Raw genomic sequence first — 20,715 nt, forward strand, 5'->3', positions numbered from 1 at the left:
TTGTCGGTAATGTATTAGTTTATTTTCCTGTTGCTTAGGATAAAATACCCAGATAAAAGAAACTTAAGGAGGTTCAGGGAACACCAAGAAAAAGGATACATTTTTAAGAGCCAGAGAACCAGGAAGCCTGCTGTGAGATTTTATCTCCTAAAAATGACAAGAAAGCTAACCCCACACACAATTCCATTACAACATGGTTGCCTAAACAAGACCAAAGAGTGGCAACACTAGCAGTCATGTTGAAGTGTAAGGGAGAACTATTGAGGGGCCACACCTAGACAAAGAATGGCAATTAGTGACTGCGGAGACAGGGAGGTGTAAGTCTTCCCCGAGGGTGAGGCCTCTGATTGGCTACCTAATATCAAGTGGTCAGTCCTGAAATCATAGACACAATCAACACTGAGTGGATTCAGCATGTTGTATTTCTATATTCAGGTATTGTGAGCGCATGTGACAACAATAATAAAAGAAAAAGTTCTAGCTCAGAGATCTCTGCACACCTGTGTCTGAATTACATGGTATCTTTAGAAATGGGGACTTACCTTCCACCTCTGAGGGGCAACCAAGAGCAATAGCAATAGCCTGTAAGGAGAGTCTTGCTTAGACATCCCTGAAGGCTTCTCAAGCCTCGAGTTAGAGTTTTTGTTGAATGATCTTTGTCTCTTGGAGGGAGTCCAGATGGAAAATTTTCACTTAGACTATATATTTAAACCAACTTACATGTATTCTAGGTATTTTCGTTAGATAGTTAATATTATGATTCCTGATGACCTTTTCAGACCTCCGTACTGTTGCCCGTCCCTAATTAGAGCTCTCATCTCCATGCTCCCTTCTCTTCTATCTGATCACTGCGCACTTCCCCCAGCCTTGAGCAGGCTTAATAGACCTTGAGCCTTGCCACAAAGGACCTTAACACCCAGGTGGAGTCAGCAGCAATGCTGCACCTACAATTTTAGAATAGACTGTCTGCTGAGCCTGCTTTGCAACATAATTCTGCTGAAACAAAGGATGGGTTTAGTGGTCTTCTCTTTATAAGCTGGAGCTTCAGAATTAAACTTTGAGACTTGATCAGAATCTTGTCCTGGCTTCACCCTTCTCTCGCACCCCATCCTTTTCATTTCCAGCCCCCCTTTCAGATAAACCCTGTTGGACGGCTACAACTTATTCCCAGCTATTTCCCTCTCTATTGCTTGAGTACCCCAGCGCCTGGCAATGCTCCCTTTTTTACTTTCCTGGTTTCTGCATTTACTCCAGGACATGTACTCACGTCTGAAGATTTGGAGCTAGGAGCCTTGTTGAAAGAGGACAGAAAAAAGCATTTGTTTCTCTGAGTCTGGGTTTCCTCGTTATGTTCTTTTCTAGTTCCACCCACTTACCTGAAATTTTCATTATTTCATTTTTTTTAACAGCTGAAGGAGAGAACATGGAGGGTGTGGAGGAAAGGGAGGAAAGGGGACAATTATGTACTTATATAAGCAATGTAAGAAAGAAAGGGTTTATTTGTCGGGCTCATGGTCCAAAAGCACAGTCCATTATAGTGGGAAAAAAATCAAGGAAACAGGAGCTTAAAGCAGCTAGTCATATCACATAGGCAGTCGGGGAAAGACAGCAATAAATGAATGGGTCTGCTCAGTTCCCTTTCTCTATACAATCCAGGATCTTAGGCCTGGGGATTGGTGCCACCCATGGTGGATGGACCTCCCACTTCAGTTTATATAAGTAAGTCAACTCCCACAAGCATGCCCAAGAGATCCATCTTCCAGGTGATTCTAGATTCTGTTAAGTTGACATTTAATACTAATAATCACTGGTAAGTAATCAAAGTCCTACAAAGTCTATAAGAACAAAAACACTTGGTCTACCATTATTTATAAAATAATAAAATAATCTAAATGCTTTTCAGTAGAGGATTAACAGTAATAGAGCTTTTATTCAAATAGCAGTTACTTTTTATTGTTCAATATTCATTTGTCAGCTCTTTCAATCCTCGTCATCACGTAGAATCAGTCTTCTCCATTTAAAAATGGAGAAATTGGAGCTAGGGAGATACCTCAGTTAGTAAACTGTCTGCTGCATGAGGATCCGAGTTCAGATCCCAAGCACAAATGTAAAAAGTCCTGTCCCTGCACCATATGACTGTAACCCATTCAGGTTGTAGAAGGGATAGAGCTAGGCAGCTCCTTGGAGCTCACTGGTCAACAGTAACTCCATACAGGGGAATCTTGATCGCCTTCTTCTGGTCCCTGTAGGTACTGCATGCACAGGCAAAATACACACATAAAAATAAATAAAATGAGATTTAAATCTATTTCTTTTTAAATTAAGGTGGAGAGGCTAGCAATATGTTCAGCTGGCTCAGCAGTTCAGAGTATGAACTACTCTCCCAGAGGGCCAGAGAGCAGTTCCCAACACCTGTGTCAGGGAGCTCATAGTCACTCGTAACTCCAGCTTCAAGGGATCCAACTTCTTTCTCTGACATCAGTGAGCACTTTCAGTCACATACACAACCCTTAACTGTACACACACACAATTTGAAAACTAAATTTTAAAAACTAAAATTAGCCAGGCGTGGTGGCGACCACCTTTAATCCCAGCACTCGGGAGGCAGAGGTAGGCGGATTTCTGAGTTCGAGGCCAGCCTGGTCTACAAAGTGAGTTCCAGGACAGCCAGGGCTATACAGAGAAACCCTATCTCGAAAAAAAAACAAAAAACAAAAAAAAACAAAAAGAAACAAAAAACTAAAATTAAGTTTAAAAAAATAAGGTGGCGATGAATCCAGGAAGACAACTAGATGTGAACCTCTGGCTTCCACATATACATATACCTTTACAAGAATGTGTACATATACCACATATGTACATGCACAAAAAACTGGTTAATTAAAATGGTAAATCTGAAGTACCTAAAGTTATTTTGTTTAAAGTCATACAAATAAACAATAGAAGAATCAGGATAAAAAGACAATCTAGAGTCTGTGTTCTCAACAGCCACATTGAACAGCCTCTCCACAGAACAGAATAAGGGTACTGTTCATCTATACAACAAATCATTAAATATATATTAAGTTATGTTTATAGATACAGCACTAAAACTGAAAATATTTATTATAGAAACCTGAAAGAAGCTTCATCACCGTAAGGAAGATATGCCCTCATCTATAAACAGGGCATCTATATATACATTAATTCTATGGTTAACCTGAAGATAAATAAGATGGTTTGGGTAAAAAATAATTTGGAAAGCAACTTGACATAATTTCTCAATTTGGGGCATTGACCAAAACAGCATTTCTGCTAAACAACACTGCCTCCAAAAAAGTGTTCTCTGACTCTCCAAATCTAGTTTTAAGCATGGCTAAATCTTTGCAGCCCCTAAACATAACTCATTTTTTCATATTGCAAGTCTATTTAATTACTTTCTGTTGAAAGTAGAGCTTTGCTGAGCAGCGGTGGCACACGCCTTTAATCCCAGCACTCGGGAGGCAGAGGCAGACGGATTTCTGAGTTCGAGGTCAGCCTGGTCTACAAAGTGAGTTCCAGGACAGCCAGGGCTACACAGAGAAACCCTGTCTGGAAAAGAAAGAAAGAGAGAGAGAGAGAGAGAGAGAGAGAGAGAGAGAGAGAGAGAGACAGAGACAGAGAGAGAGACAGAGAGAGAGAGAGAGAGAGAGGAAGGAGGGGAGGGAGGGAGGGAGGGAGGGAGGGAGGGAGGGAGGGAGGGAGGGAGGAAGGGAGGGAGGGAAGAAGGGAGGGAGGGAGGGAGGGAGAAAGTTTCAAAAGCTTGTTTACAGTGTCTTCCAAAGGATCTTTCCTAAAGCATAGACCTCCTAATCCTTGAATTCCCGTGTAGAATGAAGTACTCTGAAACAGACAAACAGCACTTACAACGACAGCTGGATAAATGGCACACAATAGGTAAAGCCACCAGAAATCCGCAAACACAGTAAGGAATACGAGGCCAAAAGATCAAGAGAACAGAGGTATGTTTAACAGCGTTGGCCATTTCTGAGCACAGGCTAGTTGCTGAGCCCTTTGAGTTGGAGAAACGATCAGGAGTTACCTGCCAGGAATGGACGACATGGCATAATATGGTAAGCCACAAACACAAATTTTCCCCACAGAGTATTTTCTAAAATATGAAATTAAAACTTCACAAAATGAAGAAGAAGTTTTAGAACCTATTGACACTTAGGAAACAAGCTCTTGGTGGCATCAAGAGCCTTAGGTAAGATCAATAAAGGAGAAAGCCTTGGAGATGATACTAATACCTACTATATTCTTCTTCACAATATTTTCTACCATGAATGCCTTGAAACTAAGAACCCAGACTTACCAGGAGAAGAAAAAAGGAACTAGTAGAGTTTTGTCAACTGTATGATCAGAAAGTTGAGTGACCTCTAACCCACAGCCATTTACTCCTCAAGACATCTATGGGGAATGTGCACAGTGTAAACTGCCTTAGCTCCACATACTCTAGACTTTTGGACTGGAGAATCTTTTGGTCCAAGAAATTCAAAACCACACAGCAAGACCCCATGTCAACACATTTTTAAGCAGTGATATAGTATTAAATATGATATTTATGCCCAATCTAGGTCACAGACTCACAGACCCCCCCCCCCCCCAGAATTCTAATGTTAAGAATTCAAGGTTTAGGACCAACAAGATTAGGTAAAGCATTTTGCCAACAAACCCTGGTGACCTGAGTTCCACACACATGACCCACATGGTGAAAGGAAAGAACCGAACCCCTCAAGCCGTTCTCTGACCTCCAGGGCCCAGTGTGGCACCTACACAGAGACATGCACATATGTGAACATGATATAATTCTTTTCTTAAAGAAAAGAAAAAGAAAGAAAGAAAAGATTTCCTGAAGTGAAAGAGAAACAAAGCCAAAGGAAGGCGAATTCGAGGAACCAAAAGGGAAGGATGGGTGGGAAGAGTGGACTGGTGAAGTCAAGCAGGCAAGAACGTGGTAATCTGTCTGGGCTCCGCTAGGGAAAAAGCCTGGACCACAGTTCCCATGGCGCCTTTATAGTACCAGATTGCAACCAGGTCCTTAGGCTGGGTCCTGGTCTTTCATCTATCCTCAGTTCCACAACGCGTCCTCCATCACCCGGCTGCAGCAACTACAGGTCCTCAAAGAGGGTGGTACTCACCCTCCTTCTGTCCTCCCGCTGCTCTCTGTCCCTCCCAAGGACAGCACTTCTCTCAGCCTCCTCTCTCAGGTGCCTCAGTTGCATCCCAACGGCTGGAAGAGGAGAAGGACACCACCGCCGGTGCCCTCTGTGCCTCCCTGGCTTGGAGATGGAGTTTTCTCACTCCTTCAGGTATCACTCTTGGGTTTTCTCCTCAGAGGCCGCAGCCAGGCCGCCGCGCCCAGCATGGCAGGCGGCATGGAACCACACCGCCCTCCATAACGCCCTCACGTCATGACGAGGCTGCTCTCCTCAGGGGCTTCGGTCACCTGACCCCACTCCTCAGCCATCAGCCACATTGCTGTCGAGCCCGGCCGCTCTAGTCACAAGAAAGTCAGGGCAAGGCCGAGCACGTGGCTCCGCTGCGCAGAGGACGACGAAGACCCGTGAGGAGACTCCCAACATGCCTTGCGGCTCCGGAAGCCCAACTTCGGGCATGTGGGGCGGTTCCACCCAGCGCTGCCTTCCAGCCTTCTTCAGGACAGTGTGCTACTGTCTGACCTGACTGGCCGAACCACAGCCAAACAAAACCAGCTCACCAGCAAAGGGCTGGTTTATGCTTGTGGTTCAAGATGTGAGCCTTAGCTTCCTGGCCCTGCTGCCATGCCATTACCTCATTCTCATGAACTCAAACCTTCTGGAACCATAAGCCCAAAATAAAGGTTTCTCTATAAGTTGCCTTGGTTGTGGTATTTAATCACAGCAATGAAATAGCAAGTAAGACATAGAGTGAGACAATGAATAGATTGGTTAAGCATTTGGCAGCTGAGGAGAGTCGAGATGAGGTGTGGGCGGTAGGAGAGGAAAGCACTGAACTGGCTCAGTGCTAATGAGATCTGGGATCTGAGAGTTTGAAGCTACTTAATCCTAATGTGGGATATTATAAAGTATTGCTGGTAGATTCCTTTTTCATATCAACCAAATTCTATTCTTGATGAGCTGGCTTCACCGTGCCAGCTTCCAGATGCAGACAGGAGGGATAGTGAAGAAGAAACTGTTCAGAGGGATACTTAAGATATACATAGATTACAAGGACGCTTGTGACATCGTTCATAGGGACTTAAGACTTAGTTCATCACCCACTTTCAGCCTTGTTTAAGATGTTGCTCAGAAAAGGAAGTTCAGCACTTTCGCAGATGGTCTGCCTAGTTATGTGCGTCTGCCAACAAAAAGAAAATCAGAACCTTTTTATGCCCCCTCTATTTCCTAGCTAGCTGTGCTGCCTCAATGCCACACATTGCTAGCCCATGAAAATAAAAATTAAAAGTGTCCTAGCCACGCGTAATGGCTGTACTTCTCTAATCCCAGCACTTGGCAACTTGAGGCAGGGGGGAAAACAAGTTCAAGACCAGCATGAGAAACAGAGCAAGTCCTTCTAAAACAAATCCGTCTAATGAGGGCGTGTATCCCTTTTCACTGCCACAAAGTCAAAACACCAGAAAGTGAACTGTCATAAGCTGGAAATATCTACATAATGAATGCTAGCTGCCAGGAGACGGGGAACTGTTGCAACATAAGGCACAGGGTTTCGATTCGATATGAGGAAAATCACTGGAAGACTCTTGAAGAAGGTTCCAAGATGAAATCTGAAGGATGATATGAAAGTGCCAGGTTTGGGGTGTTTTTTGTTTTTGTTTTTGTGGGTTTTTTTTTGAAAGATTGCTTTTTGTAACATGAGTTTCATGGATAAGGACAAGAAACAAATTGCCATGTTTAGAGAGAAATTAAATTTAGCTTGCCCATCACACCTTCAAAACAAATGGAATATTTTTTAAAGAACTATCAAGTAGAATAAAGTCCTAGAAAACTGCTTATTGTCAATAAGCAAGCTTAAGGGAGTGATTTTGAAGCAAGAGGGTAGTCCAAGCAGAGGCAGCAATGTGGCAGTGTTCCACAAAACTTGAAGACAAGAGAGCATGTAACCAACAGAAGAAACTGGAACGAATGTTCGAGATGGCTGAGTCCTGAGGCAACGGAGGCAAAGAAGGTAAGATAATTAATGTGTGCCTTTGATCCCAGCACTGGAGAGGCAGAGGCAGGTGGGTCTCCATGAATTGAAGGCTAGCCTGGTCTACAGAGCTAGTTCCAGGACAGCCAGGGCTACACAGAGAAATCCTGTCTCAGGGCAGGGGGAAACTATTGGCTCTGTGACTAGAGAGATGGCTTGGTGGATAAGAGAATTGACTGCTCTTTCAGAGGACTGAGGTTCAGTTCCCAAGCACTTACATAGTTGCTCTATAAAATTCCTGTTCCAGAGGATCTAAAGTACCCTTCTGACTTCCATGGGTACTGCACCTAGCTGGTACACATACATGCGTGCAAGCAAAACACTCACACACATTATATAATAATGTGTTTTTATAAATAATATTGGCTCTGGATGTAGCTTATTCACAGATCAAATCTCAGCTCTGCCACTTGCTAACAAATAGAAATGAAGCAGAAGGCTAGAGAAAGCAACCTGTGAAGGACTTTGGTTGGCCCTGATAAGCAGTTCACATTTCATTCTATGAGCAATAGAAAACCGTTGGAAGGTCCAAAACAGGACAATGAGTCTATGTTTTATAAATGTTACTCTGGAAATTGTCAAAAAAAATAATAATGGAGAACAGAAACAACAAAAAAGGACTGGAGACAGGAAAATTGAGTTTGAAGAAACCAAGGCCACCATAGTGAGCTAACAAAATTTCCTATAAATATGTTTTCATTCCTGCTAATCAAAAGGACAATGTTGTTGTTGATAATATTCACCTACCTGAATAATAGTGGTTTGTCCAAATAATTGCAATATATCACCATGTCTTTCTTGCTGAAATCCTTTCGGTTTTGACAGGGTATTTACATACTCGTTCTGCATGGCAGCAGATAGCATGCAAACTAAAGTGTTATGCTCCTTCATCAAAAGACCTTGTTGTTGTATAACATAGGGTTATCCTTGGCTCCCATACCCTTGCTTCCACATATAATAGACACAGAATCACTTGACTTTTCAACTTAAAAAGGCATTGGAAAGATCAAGGGTGTAGCTCAGAGGCACATGTGTAGCATGAACAAGATTTGGGTTCCATTCCCAGGAAAAAAATTTAAGGCTCAATTTTGGAAACACTGTAGCCTGGTTTTTCTGGTTAAGCAAGTATTTCTCAAGTCTCACTCCAAAGTAGTTATAAGATTATGTTTTGATCTCTGGTAAATAAGCCTATTCACGGTCCTGCTACCAACCCCTCTACTCCAGACCAATTCTCCACTTCCTAATAAACCAGGAAATACAACTCCTGTTTTACCTGCCTCTTCCAAGACTTTATCACACAAAGCACAACTCTTATTCCTTCATATGTTCTACAGCTATTTTGATCCCAATTGCTCTCTCCTCAACTATCCTCCCTAAATTTTCTATTTTACACAATAGGAGTGAGTGATGAATTTTTAAGTATAGAGAAGAATCCTTTGCCTGAATTCTTCTCTGGGGGAAAAGATAGCATACAGGTAATTGAACTTCAGACCCTGGGCAACTTATATTCTCAAGCCATAATCCTAGCTCTGCCTCCTATTTTCTGTATATCATAAGCTAGTTATGATGGAGCTAATGAAAAGCTACTGCATAGAATTTCTGTGAGTTAATAAATGAGCTGATTCTTGAGAAATAGTGAATAATGTCAGGAATATTGTAAGAATACAGTATTAACTAATTTCACATGCTAAGCCCTGGGAACAGGAAGGGATGAGATAAGAAAGGTCTTTTTTTCAGGCCATCCAGAGATCACCCGACTTAGGGATCCATCACATCTGCAGACCCCAAACCCAGACACTATTGCTGATCCCAATAAGTGCTTGCTGACAGGAGCCTGGTATGGCTGTAACCTGAGAGGTTCTTTCAGCACCTAACCAATACAGATGCAGATACTCACAGTCAACCATTGGACTATGCTGGGGGGGGGGGGGGCGCAGTGGAAGAGCTAGGGGAAGGACTGAAGATGCTGAAGGAGATTGCAACCACATATAAAGAACAATATCAATTAACTGACCACTCAAAGCTCCCAGGGACTAAACACCAACCAAAGAGTACACATGGAAAGACCCATGGCTCCAGCTGTATATGTAGCAGATAATGACCTTGTCAGACATCAATGGGAGGGGAGGCCCTTGGTCCTGTGGAGGCTTGATGCCCCAGTGTGGGGGGATGCTAGAGCGGTGAGATAGGAGTGGGAGAATAAGTGGAGGTGCACCGTCATAGACACAAAGGGGAGAGGGAGAGAGGAATTGGATGAGGGGGTTGTGGAAGGGCAACTGGGAAGGGGGATATCATTTGAAATGGAAATGAATAAAATGATTAATATAAAAGAAAAATTTTTTAAAAAGAAAGGTCTTTTTTCAAGGAATAAAGAAATAAAAACCAAAATTACACATTGTGATGATACAATAAACAGGGTGATGGACTAGGAATGGAGACAGAAAATAAGATGCTCACTGAAGGAAGAGAGATGGGAAAGAACCCACAACTTGAGAAGCTGGACTAGGAGTATGGGATGGGAGGAAAGCCGTTAAGAAGGCAGGTATGGTAAAAGATTGGTGACCCGAAGGGTAGAGTGGTAGTCGACGACGAGACTCAGGTGAAGACCATATTCAGCAGGACCTTCTGGGTCCCTGAAACACGGATGAATTTATTTACAATGCTATAGGAAGCTACTGAAGTCTTAAAACAGGTAAATAATGTTAAGATTATCAAGTCTATGCTTTGAGAAACCTTCTAGATGTCTGTTCAAAGCATAACATTTCCTGCTGACTGAATTTTAGCCTAAGAACTTTTAGGTCCCAAAAAAAGCCATTTCTGAAGACCCTCCCTGGCCCAACAGTCCATGGTTCTATGCTAAATTTAAAATGGTTTTTCAGCCACTCATGCTAACAGCAGAGCTACAGTCCTTTATCCCTCTGCACCATTGGATTCGAATGGGTGAGTCATGTCTAATAAATGCTTTTAATTGTTCTTGTTTCTTGCCTCCAAACTCCCAAATGCTAATCAACAAGTTTCTCCTAATGAAGTGTCCAAAACTAAAAACAGCATCCCAGGTGCTATCTGTCATTATGGCCAGATGGAAAAAGACATTATTTCCCTGCTTTAGGACAAGAGGCCAGTGTCATATTTTTCTCACAATATTACACAGCATTCATATATCTGATTCGCTGTTCAGCATCACCCTGGGGTCTCTACAACCATTACTGTTTTGCAGATGTTGCCCTCCCTGTAAAAACTTTTCCTTCCAACTACTTTTCCCCAAGTACCTGTACTTGACTTTTTTCCAAGTCGAGTGTCAGTCTCTTTACCATATTCCTAATGTTTTATATTTCTTTGGCTTGTCCTAGGTTCTGCAACGTGTCTTCTTTTAAAGTCATCTGAGAATTTCATTAGCATATTTGTGAACAGGATGTGGCTAGAAAAGAATTGTTGAGGGATCATTCCTCTGTTTATTTGCCAGCTAAGTACTGTTTCTAGAAATGTAGAATAAGAATAAAGAATGATAAAGGGAAGAAGGAAGGAGGGAGGGAAGGAGGAAGGGAGAAAGAAAAGGAGGGGACACTAAAATTATAAGGACATTGAAAGTACACCATGTAAAACTATATAGGTAAATAAACAAAAGCTCAGTAGATAGTACAGTTGGGACATAGTGTAAAATGTTGTGTGTAATGGATAAATCTTGATCAACTGAGTATTTAATCACTCTGTAGCTAAACTTGCCTCTGCTACAAATGGAAATGGTAATGGTACCTACGCTAAAGGTTTTTCTGAAAAAAAAAATTAACTGAGCTACTTTATACCTAGTGCCCAGTAAGCCTTATGTCAACGTTGTCTGATATTTCTATGCCATATTCGTAACTATGGTGATTTATATATGCTTAGCCCATGGGACGTGGCACTATTAGGAGGCATGGCCTTGTTGGAATACATACATGTGGTCTTGTTGGAAAAAGTGTGTCCTGTGGGGGTAGGCTTTGAGAGCCTCCTCCTGGCTACCTGTGGAAGACAGAAACTCCTCCAGGCTGCCTTCAGATTGAGATTAGAACTCTTGGCTCCTCCAGCTCCAAGTCTGGCTGCATGCTGCCATGCTTCCCGCCATGATGATCATGGTCTGAACCTCTGAAACTGTAAGACAGGCCCAGTAGAATGTTTGCCTTTATAAGCGTTGTCTTGGTCATGGTGTCTCTTCGCAGCAATAAAACACAAACTAAGACACTAACTTTATTTTTTTTATTTGCATGTATTTATTATTTACTTGTTCCCTCCTGCTCATTTTGTGTGTGTGCCTCTTTGTGTGTGTGTGCGCACATGCGTGTGCATTCAAGTAACAGCTTGCATGTGAGGTGAGTCAGGTTCCATCTCTGTGCTTGTCAGAGGGGCTACCATCAAGAAAACAAACAACAAATGGTGTGGATGGTGCTTGTCAGGCAGTGTATGGGAGATGTATCTCTGGTGAAAATCTGGATGTTTAACCAAAGGAGTCTAAGTCAGCATATCACAGAAATGCTTGAAAATCCCCACTTGTGCGTCACTGCTCACAATAGCCAAGATATAGATCAGCCTAGATGACCACTAGTTGATGAATGGGTAAACAAAATGTGGTATAAACACAATAGAGTATTAATTAGCTGCCCATAGAGGAAAAATAATAATTTTGCAATACAATGCACGTGACTGGAGATCCTCATGTGAAAGTAAAGTGGACACAGAAAAATAAATACCATGTGGAATCTAGATTTAAATATACATATTATATGCATATGTGACATGAAAGGAGGAAGGGAACTATTTGGGGTCAGGAAGACCCAGAGAGGAAAAGAAAAGGGGTGTTCAAAGACATTATTGGGAAGGTTAAATTTGAGGACTACACAATAATATACATGCTTGAGAATATAAACACAAAATCCATTAACTGTATGCTGATTTTTAAAGATAACAAAGAAGGGGGCCTGGAGAGATGGCTCAGTGGTTAAGAGCATGTACTTCTCTAGCCAAGGACTGGAGTTAGCTCCCAACACCTATCTCAGGTGGCTCATAACCACCTGGAAGTTCATTTCCAGGGTATCCAACATCTGTCTGTCTACACAACGCTGTCAGGCACTTGCACTGAAGTGCACAGTCTCCCCACCCAGAAACACACATTTATCCACACACTTAAAAATCAATTTAAATATAAAGATCAATAAACCATAGGCTTTGGAGGGCTAGCAAGATGGCTTAACAGGAATAGGTGGTTGCCACTGAGTCTGACAACCTGGGATTGATCTGAGGAACCCTCACACTGAAAGGGTTATCCTCCACATAAGCATCATGGCGAACACACCCACCCATATATGAACACACAAAAATAGACAGATGTGAAAATAAGTTTAATTGTAGGCTCAAGGCAGATTCATTAGCAGTGTATGTCACAGAATCACAAAACCAAATAGTTTTCTCGATTGTTATGAAGGTTATAAGGATAGTGGGCATGGTACAGAGAATGCAGGTTGACAGATTGTCATTAGGAATGTTACTAATATAATTTCACACTTGTAAGAGTACTATAAAAAGAAATAGAAGACAGAAGAAAATATTTTTTTCTTGTTCTCCAAATTTATAGACTTGTTTCCACTACATCTCATTTTGAGACTTCATTTTCTAGACTCTCCTCCACAGACGGGTTTGAAGATATATCACGCCATGGACTTTGAATAGCTCCCTAATTCCGTGAGTAAGCAGTCTCCATTCATGCCTGTCTTCCTAGCAGAATCCAAGCTCCAGGGTGGTGAGGAGAGTGTCAACATTGAGCCCAGGACCTGGCACTTCATGAATTAACACGTTTTCTGCAAAGATGAGCAAGTAACAGCGTAAGCCAAAGCATTCTAGTAGCTACGTTCTGAAACAGCACGCTTATGGCATTGGAGGTAAACATTACTTCCTCCCTTTCTCTAGGAAATGGGGGATTGTTGCCTTACAAACGAGGAAGATGGGGCATATTGGTTCCTGGGAGCTATTTTTGTAGGCTCCTCCTGAAGACAATCAGGATAGCTGGACCTGCCCCCAAGGATCCTTGCAGTTACAGCCGAGCTCAGGAAACCCAGTATTTTTCCAGGACCTAGTGCTCAGCTAAAGGAAAAATACTCAGTCTCTCTAGATTATCTTCACCTGGGGGTCATTAGCCCTTACATGCTGACTCATGAAGGGGTGGAGAGCTGAACTCATTTCACAGATGAGGAACTGGGCTCAGAAAGCTAATTGATTTTCTAAGTCTAACACTTGTTTATAGATCTGATGAGATAGAGAACATGCTCACTCTTAAGCTCCCTCTCCCTCTCCCCCCTCTCCCTCTCCTCCCTCCCCTCTCCCCCTCCCTCTCCCTCTCCCTCTCCCCCTCCCCCCTCCCCTTTCCCCCTCCCCCTCCCCCTCCCTATAAACTGACTTTGATGGGAGGCTGCAATGTAGCTTGGCAGAAAAACTCACACTTTGTGTGCCTGAGGCACTGATGGGGTACTTGAGAGCAGGGAAGGAGTGGATATGAGTGAATATTATTATTTTTGCAAGCACTTTCTGTTTCATCGAAGGGAAAGATCTTGATTTGGTAAGTGGCAGAAAACAGAGTAGAATTTTGTAAACTATAGAAAATGCAGGGAGCCCAAGTGTGTGTGATTTTCTTATCTGTGTAGAAATTTTTAAAAGACTGTGCCTGAAGATTACACATTTAGCTCTGGTTGTTCTACAACTTATTTTATTCATGCTCGTCTGTGTTAAAATTTTATTATTGTGAGCACATGATCCTTTTTTTTTTTTATCCAAAATCTAGGATTTAAATTCCTAGTCTAATATTTCTGGAAGAATTCTTTTTGTTTACAGTGCTCCATTCTTCATGGTGAAAGGAACATAAGCATAGAGTTCTAAAAATGTCTTTCTAACCATTTAGCCTACCCTGTTAGGTAGATGTAATTATTTCTACTTCACAGGGCAATCATGTGCACCTACAGCTTGATAAAAGTGTTAGGTGATACTTTTATGATGGTCAAATATTTGGCTTAATAAAGGTGCAAGAGCCCTTATGATAAACCAGTGTCTTTGTGTTAGAAGGTTCGGGGGTGGGGGGAGAGATTGCCAGGTGAGACATGAGAGATTTTAGTGAGGATGTAGCTTTGGATCCATGTAGAGAGAAAAGCTTTTGAACTTACACACACACACACACACACACACACACACACACACACGCAGGCACGTGTGGGCACACACACACAATGTAAACAGAAGAGTTTATACATTTGAAGAATTGGGAAAGTATTTTGTGTCTTCTGTTTCTTTTTAATTTATTTTTTTCTTGCTTTTAACTTTTTTAAACCTAATTTTTAAACTTCAACTATGTGGACTACACATATACTCCTCCTTCTCACACCAACCCCCTCCATGAAGATCCCTGCCCCCAGCCTGCTCCGCCTCAAATTATAGCCTCTTTTTCTTTAGTTATTATTGCTAATAACTATATTGTTATTGTATGGTTAATATAATAGTTATATTGTTCTTAACTGATAAATATATAAGTACACCTTGCTGAGTTTATTTAATATTGCTCATACGTATGTATGGGTAAAGATCGGATAGCCTATCAGGACGCTCATTCTCCTCTCAACAGCCATTGGTTGTCTGTTGCTCTTCATCTAAGGGCAGGGCCTTGTGAGACTTCCCCCATACACACTGTCATCTCTCAGGTTTCATTTAGGCAACCATGTGCCAAGATGTGATGGGTGGGGGTGCATCTTCCCTGTCATATATAGAAAACACTAACTGGCAGCTGGTATCCTGGCCCTTTGCTGCTTACAGTCTTTCCTTCCCTTCTTCAGTGATGTTCCCTGAGCCTTAGTCAGATGTAGGGGTTATATTGTAGATGGGCACCCCATGCATTTTGACCTTTTCTGTGAGGAGTGGGTGTGGCAGCAGTCCCAAGATGGCGCCCGGGACTGCAGTTAAGTCTTATGACTTGCACCTGACTTCCTCATACACCTGGAAATAAGCCATGACCATCGTGAGAGCTGCACAGGTGCACCATGATGCTGGCGGTTTAAACAAGTCCATATTTGGTGGAGACATGCCCCTGCCGCCCTGATTGGCTGAAGCTGCGTGCCTGGTGAGGTGGGGTGGCCTGCTGTGAGTGGATGGGGACTGAGAGTATATAAGAGTGAGAGGCCCAGGGTTCGAGGGAGAAAGATAGAAAAAAAGATGAAGCGAGAGAGATGAAGACTGAAACTTGCTGAATAAACTGCTGTTAGAAGGCCTGGTGGTCATGTCGTTCTTGCTGGTCGAGAGCAGACGCGACACTTTTCTATACTACTTTTATAAAACTAGAAAATGTATTAAAATTCCCAGTAATAAAATCTGTTATCATGTGTTGACCTCTTCCCTTAGACCAAGCACATTGTCCCTTGTAGTCTTCATGAGTAGAAATAAATGAGATTATATTTGGGTTACTTTATGACAGTTACATGATTAATGGGTAGTCACATGATTAACTAGAAGAGAGAAATGAGAGGCTGGAGAGGTGGCTCTGCCGTTAAGAACACTTGTTGTTCTTTCAGAGGAAAAGAGTTCCCAGCACCCACATGGAGCAGCCCACAACTGTCTATAGCTCCAGCTCCAGAAGGTCTGGCATTCTCTTCTGGCCTCCACCTACCCCATATATGTCAGACAAATACACAAATAAAGTCAAGCAAAGTCTAAAAATACACATGTGATCTAAGAGAAAAAGAAAGAACAGAAAAGGTTGGTCTGATGGAGGCTGAGTAGAATGGTGTTTATCAGCTGCTACTGAGGAGGTTGACCTAGAAAAGGAGATGCCGGCCATCCAATGGCTACAAAGTGACAGCTCCGAGGGAGGAACAGTCTGCCGTGGCACCACACAGCAGTGATTCCAGCTGATATCCAGAACAGCTCCAAAGCACTAAGAGAAGATTTTAAACCTTTTCATTTCTGCAAAGATATTTGAGATGTCAATGGCCTTAATGTGATCATTCCCTATCTATACCTACACCAACCACTCCCCATAAATAATTATGGTTTGTCAATTGAGAATAAAACCAGAGCTGTAGCAGACAGACTGCTTAGCACTCAGGAGGCTACGAGTTTAATCCGCAACATCAAAATAAATAAAATAAAAATGGCCTTGAAAAATGTAACTTCAGGAGGTGAGGATATAACTCAGTCAAGTGCTTGCCATGAAGCATGAGGCTAGAGTTAGATCCACAGAAATGCAAGGTGGGGCTGGGGCTGATGCATTTGCTTGGAAACCCAGTGCTAATGAAGTGGAGCCAGGAGGATTCTAGGGGCTTGCTGGGCAGCCAGCCTAGCAGAATTAGACAAGCCAATGAGAAAGTTCACCTTAAAAGCAAAACAAGATGAATGGTACAGGCACACACATACACATGTGCAACCACACAAAAATGCACACACACACACACACACACAAATGTGACCTCAAAATAAGCAATTATTTATTTAATTAAATATTGTACATATCTATGGTATAGTCACCTAAGGAATGAAAACTGCTGCCAAATGTTTAAAGCTCAATCATTCCTTAACTAGATGAACACACTGTGACTTATCCACATAATCAATTCGGCTCATCTACAAATGGATGGGTTATTGGCAAATGCAACTTGGATGAATGTTAAGTACACACAGTGAGCAATGGCAGCTTCCAAACGCTGCTTGCTTACTATTCATACGATTCTCTGGGAAAGGAAACTACAGAGGAAAAGGCCAAGGATGGAACCACCCACTCCAAGTGCAGGTGTGATGTGGGGGGCGGGGGTTGGGGTGGGAGGGGTGGGGGGGGTGGAATCCAGGGCCTACTGTGTGCTAGGCAAGCAAGCTACATCCCCAGGTCAGAATGGAACTACTTTTTACTAGGATGGGTACATGAACACGCATCCATCGACGTGTGTAATAGCATTGCAGAGGGTCGTGGTGCACATGCGTAATCCTGGAATCATTCTTGGCAATCGAGTGAGCTTGGCCTGTGTGACATGAGACCCAGTCTCAAAACGCAATGGAACATACATAGCAATATAACAAAAAAAAAGTGATTTTTGCTACATACACTTAAGAATCGAGTCATAAAAATAAAGCAACACTAGCAGATGGTGGATAGAAATAACGTGAGCAGTTCAGTGGGGGAAAGGCTCCCAGATCTTCCTGGGGAACAGTCGGGTGTGTATTTTTACTACAGTGATGGTGGTTACACAAATTTAGATATGACAAAATGATAGGAGTTTTACCCCAATGTCGGTTTCCTGCTTTTGATGTAAACCGTAGAAGGAACTGAGTGAAAAGCAGAGTTGTTTCTGTGTATTCTTTTAACAACTTCTTGTTAATCTGTGCATTGAGACTAATCCTGTTATTGTATTTATTGAGCATCCTCCCATTGGCATACACGAGCATGTGCATAAACTTTATCCGTGAATACTTTTAACAAAACGGCGGTATATTGCATCATGGTCCTGAACCTTACTATTTTTTTTCTTTGGTGACTTTTCCAAATTATATAGACATTGGGTATTGTACAGTCTTTTCCTGGATGCATAATACTCTGTTCCAAATTGGTCCCATAATGCATTTCAATTTATTGATTAACACTGGTATCTTAACAAGGAATTGCACTTAAATAATTTGGAAATTTTTACAATATGAAAGATTAGCTAGAATTTGATTGAGGCCAATTTTTTTCACGGATTTCATAGGACCAACCACCAGAATATCTTTTAATTAGAAGCAAGAACACGAAGGACAGAAGGAAAACGCTGGGAAATTTCCTGGGTCCAATGGGAAGCAGTGAGCCTGCAGTTTGGAATTACTGCCGGGAATTCGCCATAAGGGCAGGGAGTGGAATGGGGGAAGGTTGAAGAGGAGGAACTACAGATGTAGGAGGCCATGCTCCAAACCCAGCCTTCCCAGGGCTCAGATATACTTAAGTGTATCCAGGCTAGGCACTGTGACGGTGCGTGGCCACCAGGCGGGTTCCTACCACTCCCACCATCACCTCCCCCACCCCCGCCTCCAGCCCACGCGCGCAAGGGGAGCACACGTGGTGACCTGCCTGGGGCTGGATTCCGGGCTCCAGCTCCTCCTCCCTCCCTCCAGCTCGCGCTCGGCTTGCTGCAGTATCACGTGCAACCGCGCCGGGTGCAGGATGGCGGCGGCGGCCGCGGCGGCAGCAGCGCTGGGTGTCAGGCTCCGGGACTGCTGCAGCCGGGGCGCCGTACTCCTGCTCTTCTTCTCCCTGTCCCCTCGGCCCCCGGCCGCCGCTGCCTGGTTACTGGGTCTGCGACCCGAAGACACTGCCGGAGGCCGCGTGTCTCTGGAGGGGGGCACCCTGCGGGCGGCCGAAGGCACCAGCTTCCTCCTGCGGGTCTACTTCCAGCCTGGCCCGCCGGTCCCCGCCGCGCCCGTGCCCGCACCCTCCCTGGCCCCGGGGGAAAACGGCACGGGCGATTGGGCCCCGCGGCTCGTGTTCATCGAGGAGCCCCCGGGCGCGGGCGGCGCGGCGCCCAGCGCGGTCCCCACGCGTCCCCCGGGACCTCAGCGCTGCCGCGAGCAGAGCGACTGGGCGTCGGACGTGGAGGTCCTGGGGCCCCTGCGCCCCGGGGGCGTGGCGGGCTCGGCCCTGGTCCAGGTGCGGGTGCGGGAGCTGCGGAAGGGCGAGGCGGAGCGCGGCGGCGCGGGCGGCGGCGGGAAGCTCTTTTCGCTGTGCGCCTGGGACGGGCGCGCTTGGCACCACCACGGCGCCGCCGGCGGCTTCCTGCTGCGCGTCCGCCCGCGCCTCTACGGCCCGGGTGGGGACCTGCTGCCGCCCGCGTGGCTGCGAGCGCTCGGGGCGCTCCTGCTGCTGGCCCTGTCCGCCCTGTTCAGCGGCCTGCGCCTGAGCCTGCTCTCGCTGGACCCGGTGGAGTTACGGGTGCTGCGGAACAGTGGCTCGGCCGCCGAGCAGGAGCAGGCGCGCCGCGTGCAGGCCGTGCGCGGCAGGGGGACCCATCTGCTCTGCACCCTGCTCCTGGGCCAAGCCGGCGCCAATGCCGCGCTGGCCGGCTGGCTGTACGCCTCGCTGCCGCCGGGCGTCGGGGACCCCGGGGAGGACTCCGGCGAGGCGGGGGTTCACTTCCCGTGGCTGCCGGCGCTGGTGTGCACCGGCGCCGTGTTCCTGGGAGCCGAGATCTGTCCGTACTCGGTGTGCTCGCGCCACGGGTTGGCCATCGCCTCGCACAGTGTGTGCCTGACCCGGCTCCTCATGGCGGCTGCCTTCCCGGTGTGCTACCCTCTGGGCCGCCTCCTGGACTGGGCTCTGCGCCAGGAGATCAGCACCTTCTACACGAGGGAAAAGCTGCTGGAGACGCTGCGGGCCGCCGACCCTTACAGCGACCTGGTGAAGGAAGAGCTCAACATCATTCAGGGAGCCCTGGAGCTGCGCACCAAGGTGGTAGAGGAGGTGCTGACCCCTCTAGGGGACTGCTTCATGTTGCGCTCTGACGCCGTGCTTGACTTCGCCACTGTATCCGAGATCCTCCGTAGTGGCTACACTCGCATCCCGGTGTATGAGGGCGACCAGAGGCACAACATTGTGGACATTCTGTTCGTCAAAGACTTGGCCTTTGTGGACCCGGACGACTGTACCCCGCTGCTCACAGTCACCCGCTTCTACAACAGGCCCCTGCATTGTGTCTTCAATGATACCCGGCTGGACACTGTACTGGAGGAGTTTAAGAAGGGTGAGCAGTGGTCTTATTCTTCCCCAGCTCCTATCCCCCTTCAAAGATAAAACTGCCCTTCATAACCATGAGAGGCTTCAGGTACCCAAAGAATACCTCTGATCTATGTATGGCGCTAAAACTCCAGGAAGGTCTGCTATTGGCTCCCTGGATATCTCATGTTTTTCTACCTGGCTGGCAGCTAGCTGAGTCCCTGGCCTCTTCCATTTTTCTTGGCTCACCAGCTAACTCATATTTCTTCTGATCCATTTTTCTCCCACCTGTAGTTCTGGTGTCTACCAAGTGCCAGGTATTGTGAGACTGAGCCCAGAAGAGCCTTAAGAGTTTATTGCATACCTCATTACACACTACAGAGTTCCCACAGAGACCCGTACTTAGCCTTTGCCTCAAATTCCTAGAGCTGGAAGTTCACCATTTCCAAAGAGAAGGAACTCCATTGCTGGACAGCTCCAGTTGCTGACAGCGGCTTCCACACTATACGGAGCAGAAACAGAAGTCTCCAGGGTTTCTAGTTCTGCCCCTTCGAGTGAGGGAGAATAGGCACCAGGCTCCTTGCGCATTCTTCTCCATATTTAACTTACTAGCAGACGTTCATCTGACATACAAAATGGCCAGGTTAGAGATTCAAAGTTAGCTAAAGCAGTGGAGTGCTTGTACTACCAAGAGCGTTTGCTCATCACAGTAGGGGAGGTGGGGACTTAAAGAAATACTTCTCCAGAGTGAAGACACCAGAAAACTTGCATCCAAA

At 44.9% G+C, this 20,715-nt stretch overlaps 1 protein-coding gene and 1 long non-coding RNA gene across 9 annotated transcripts in view; both read left to right on the forward strand.

Annotated features, from left to right (window-relative positions):
* Positions 1 to 2,775: 2,775 nt before the first annotated feature.
* On the forward strand, positions 2,776 to 5,910 carry Gm38568. 2 transcript variants are annotated; one of them, XR_003952909.1, is made up of 3 exons: positions 2,776 to 3,529; positions 3,851 to 4,091; positions 5,357 to 5,910. It is a non-coding gene; the product is annotated as a predicted gene, 38568 (long non-coding RNA). The 2 variants fall into 2 exon arrangements; XR_877866.1 differs by having other exon boundaries at positions 3,851 to 3,915; positions 4,016 to 5,910.
* An 11,108-nt stretch (positions 5,911 to 17,018) lies between these two features.
* The window catches only part of Cnnm1 (cyclin M1), a 58,142-nt gene continuing 54,445 nt past the window's right edge, over positions 17,019 to 20,715 (forward strand). For 5 of the 7 annotated variants that reach the window (XR_003952827.1, XR_003952828.1, XR_001782623.2 and 2 more), the window contains exon 1: positions 17,019 to 19,967. Coding sequence is in view for 4 of the 7 variants with exons in the window: in XM_006527480.4 (XP_006527543.1) it covers positions 18,395 to 19,967 (1,573 nt within the window). In the remaining 3 variants the exon portion in view is untranslated. The remainder of the gene's footprint in view (positions 19,968 to 20,715) is intronic. The other 2 variants (NM_001373992.1, NM_031396.3) reach the window with 1 other exon arrangement.

Source organism: Mus musculus, chromosome 19 (assembly GCF_000001635.26).
Source record: "Mus musculus strain C57BL/6J chromosome 19, GRCm38.p6 C57BL/6J".
Classification (NCBI taxonomy): Eukaryota; Metazoa; Chordata; class Mammalia; order Rodentia; family Muridae; genus Mus; species Mus musculus.